The 4,712-nt window shown below is 40.3% G+C and overlaps 1 protein-coding gene across 1 annotated transcript; it reads right to left on the bottom strand.

Annotated features, from left to right (window-relative positions):
• Window positions 1-449: 449 nt before the first annotated feature.
• rtn2b (reticulon 2b) lies at window positions 450-4,314 on the bottom strand. Its single transcript, XM_030782989.1, has 7 exons — window positions 4,302-4,314; window positions 2,186-2,393; window positions 1,772-1,910; window positions 1,600-1,669; window positions 1,178-1,224; window positions 873-931; window positions 450-558 (listed from the first exon to the last, which is right to left on the bottom strand). The coding sequence occupies exons 1-7, from the start codon at window positions 4,312-4,314 to the stop codon at window positions 450-452; spliced, it is 645 nt and encodes a 214-aa protein (XP_030638849.1).
• Window positions 4,315-4,712: the final 398 nt, after the last annotated feature.

A 4,712-nucleotide genomic window follows, 5' to 3' on the forward strand; every position in this document is an offset into this window, starting at 1 on the left:
TCTCCAGAGATTCATGTGAAATTATAAAAAGTCCATATCAAAAACCCAAGTTCAGTGAACTAGAGGACCTAACATACATGGCAGACATGTTCCACATGATCGTAAAATGCATGTGAAAGATTTGTTACAACAAAATTTTATCATATTGTTCAACTTTATTGGTTTCATCTGAGGCTGTTAAAGATTGGATTGAGTCTTTAAGGAACATGCATGAACAGAGAATAAAAGGTTGAGTGGTACCTGTGATAAGTCAAACAAACTTAAGCCCAGTAGCACCGAGATTCAACAAAGAGCCTGCCGCTGCCTACCACCCAGACTCTCCAACCTCCAACTTAGCCTGCTGTTGGCATTAGAAGTATAAACTGCTGTTCACTCCCCCCCCCCCCCCCCCTCCCTGACCCCCACTTTCTCTCTCTCTCTCTCTCTCTCTCTTTCTCTCTCCCCCTTTGTTACTCTCTCTTTGTTCTGACTTTCAGTTTGGGTGTGTGGGTGCGTGTCAGAGCAGGGGATGAAGCTGTTTCAGGTGCAAGCTTGACCAGTGAGGACAGGGTCTTGAATCTGGGGACAGAAGAGACAGAAGAAGGATAAAAAAAAAGGATGTGTGTAAATGCCAGTGTTTACCAGCAACATGTTTCTAATACAAATTTCCTCTTTTCTTTGCCTTTCAGTTTGTGCGGAAACTCGTCAGTAGTAAATTCAGTTTTATACTCCTTATTTCAAAGGGAAGTTGAGCTATATTCAGTTCAGCTTACTCTGTTAGCACAGCAGAATAACTCAAGATTCCAACTAAAGTAAAAGTAAATCAACTGACAACATTGGAATTAAGTAATGTCTCACACAAGACAGTGACGATGAATATTAACAATACTTACAAGTTTTTGATTTTTTTCAAGATGGTTTTAACTGCTTTGTAAATCGTGGCAATCCGTTCCTATGATCAAAATTGAGGATTAGTTTTGTAATAGTAAAATAAAGGTGCAGGGAAGCCAAGTGTTTGGCTTCCCTCTTTATATATGTTTATATTGTCTGCTGTCAATGAAATATGTACTAAATGATCATGAAAATTCATAGTTTGGTTTTTTTTTTTTTTCCTTTTGAAAATTTATTTTCTGGGTATCGCAGCTTTTGCTGACTTCCTGTGATGAGCAGAGGGACAACAATCCACTAAGACTCTTACCTGCTGTAGTTTGTAGGACAGTGGTAGAGAGAAGACACAGATCACACCTGGCAAGAAGAAACCCAAAAGCTTATCTTAAAGAATTGTTTGTGTCTGCCTTTTGCCATTTTATACAGTTAGTCCTCTTTGCAACCTACTTGCCAATTAACCAGCCAAAGAATTGCTTGGAAGAGATGTTAACATGAACTGGAAAACTCCTTAAATCACTGGTGTTGGTTATGTTTTATTAAATGTTTTATTATCGTGCATATGAAAAGAGATGGCGCAATGGCACGTTCACATGCATTGCTTGTACATAGTACATAGTACATGAAAGAACATAGACAGAGGAGTTTTGGGACTGCGGGTTTGTCATTGTCAGGCAAGGGGGGGGGGGGGTGTGTATACATACAGAATGGTGTGTTAAATGAGCTGATTCTTACCGATGATCATAAGAGTGAGACCATTGGTCTGGACTCCCACATAGGTCAGTAAGTATAGGAGCACAAGGAACTGAAAAATGAGTAAACTGTGAATCAGATGGGCATGCATGCCATGGTGCATGCCGTACACCATCAGTGTGAAAGCTGATGGTGTAAAACATTCACTCTGTACCTTGACTGAGTCTACAATACTGTCAACGAGGAACAGACGCTTCAGCTCAGAGACAGCAAAAGCTACGAGCAGTACGATGTGCTCCACAGCACGGACTGTGTCCTCATCTGTCAAAGAGCTGTCTTCATCTAAATAAGGCCTTTTCACAGAGAGAACAGAGAGAGAAGGGGGGACAATTCACTGTTAGCTCCCCTATACTGACGAACTTAGAATGTCACACACAGCAATCAAACCTCACAGGAAATATGTCAAAGCAGTTTTCGAATGATTGATTCAATGAATGAATGAATGAATAATAGGGCAGAATGGAAGCAGAGAGAGAGAGAGAGAGAGAGAGAGAGAGAGAGAGAATGCATCTGCAGCAGCTTTGGGTGCATAACACAGGTTTAGGGGAGCATGCCACACTGAACTTACTGAAAAGGGTGGACTCTGTTGTTGAGGCGCACAAGTTCCAGTACTTTGTACAGAAGTCGGACAGGCAGCGTGAAAGCCAGTATTCCTAGGCCCAAATTAGACAGCACGGAGATGGCACTGAGCTGGAATAGACAAGCAAAGCCCACCACCAGCCCAGTAAACACCAGACCCGTGGTCCGCACGTCTCGCCAGTAGATCAGATCCAGCACTGGACACCACAAGAGGAATGACGGGAGAGAGGCTGTCATGAATGTTATGTAATATATTAGATAATCAGAGATATATTTGATTTATGTACTGATAAAATATTTATGGCTGAGAGGTATTTACAAGATATTCTGCACAATTTCAAAATCAGTCAGTGTTTAGACAGCTGTGTTACTGCCCACAGACTTCAGTGGAGAGAACAACATGTTGATGATGTTTTGGCTCATCAATTCAGTGTGTCAGCAGGTGTTTTGCTGATACTTGAGGAAACATCTGAGCAACATTGTGTGCAACACGAGCATTGTTGCTCCTTCTAGGAGAACATGATTTTCTCTGTCATTCTTATTTTGTTGCTTGCAGCACCTTGAGTGTTTGATCATGTGTTGAGGATTTGAGGGCTTGGTTGCCATTTAAGACAGTTTTTGCCTGGCAAAGTAGTTTGGCACCTTCTCAGGAATGATTCTGTGTCCAGTCAGACAAGACCATGCAGATGTCTCACTGTCACAAACAGCATGTGATATATCTGCAGCCAAATGAGGCTGCCTTATAATAAATATAGTGCCCCACTGTAGACTAAGGCACAGCTATGTGATAAGTCCTCATGGAAGAATCCCAAAAGGAAAAAAATTATCTCCAAAAATGCAGATATATCGGTAAGGAAGATTGTGAGCCAGTAGACTCACTTAGCACATTCTCTTTAGCAAAACATTCATTCTATTCCACCTTATATGTGTTTAGAAATTTGCACTTAAAGTTATCATGTAGTAGTATGTCTTTCACCAACTAATATACTAAGCTTCTAATATACTAAACACCCTATATGCTAAACTAATATGGTGAATACTAATATACTGAACACCCAGCATATACTAAAATACTAAACACATCTAATATACCAAACATCTAATATACCAAACAACTAATATTACCAAACATCTAATATACCAAACAACTAATATTACCACACATCTAATATACCAAACAACTAATATACCAAACATCTAATATACCAAACAACTAATGTACCAAACAATTAGTATACCAAACAACTAATACACCAAACATCTAATATACCAAACAATTAATATACCAAACATTTAATATACCAAATAACTAATATTACTAAACATCTAATGTATCAAATTACTAATTTACCTAACATCTAATATACCAAACATCTAATATACCAAACAATTAATATACCAAATGAAAACTTCAAGTCGTCCTGTGTGTATTGTCACATGTAATATAAGTATCGTCTTAAGATCATCACCGGAAGGCTACATGTGTATTCATCCCGTGACTATATTAAAGGTTTGTATAAAACAAAATTTGCATAAAGCATTTATTTCATTCACAAATAAGCTTCATTATAAACAGACACAGCATCCCAAAGCAGGACAGTGACACCCAATAGTCCAGTTTTATATTCAAGAAGCATAATAGCAGATCTGTTTCGAGGGAGACAGAGGTGCAAAGCCAGAAAGAAATCCTTAATAGAATCTTCCAAACACAACACAGCACGAGACATCTTTCCTTATGGAGCCAGGCAAGGCCTGACCAAATCTCTGAGGAGACAGGTCCAATACAGAGCGAAAGAGAGAGAGAGAGAGACGGTGTCACCACAACAGCTCAAGATAAATTCCTTTTTTCTCTCCACAAAAAGTTCTGTCAAGTCCAGTGTAAGTATATGTTCAGTCTTGACAGTTAATCCATTCCTTCTGCTTGATATGGCCTCAGCAAGAAGCACAAACAGTCCCAGTCTCAGTAAAACCAGTCTTGGCACGATGAGTTGGACTTTCCAGGCTTTTTCTCACCCCATGTCACTGCACCTTTTTTCTAACCAGGCTACATGTGTGTTAATGTTGATAAAATGAGAGAAGTGTTGAGTGAGATGTAGATGGCTCACCTTTACTGGCCATTGTAGTTCCGTACACTGTGACAGACCACCTCTCCTCTCCACCCTGCTCTCCTCACCACCCCCTGGCTTTTTTTGGCTTCCTCAGCCGTGTCAGCAGTAAAAGACCACCCTGACCTAATTATATCTTCACTTAGACAACCAGTGTAGTTTTTACACTGACGCATTCCCTTCTGCTCTTACACACTTGCTCTCCACCCTCCCCCCCACCCATCCACATCTTAAGGAGCATGAGACATCAGCATTTCTCTGCGAGCAAACATATACACACAAAACACACGCGCGCACACACACACAGACAGATAACATGCACACACAGTCACACATGCACAAACACACACACACACACACACACACACATGCCCTCTAAAATTCCTCTCACACACATCTGAGCTAATAGCT

This window comes from Chanos chanos, chromosome 8, assembly GCF_902362185.1.
Source record: "Chanos chanos chromosome 8, fChaCha1.1, whole genome shotgun sequence".
NCBI classification, from domain to species: Eukaryota; Metazoa; Chordata; class Actinopteri; order Gonorynchiformes; family Chanidae; genus Chanos; species Chanos chanos.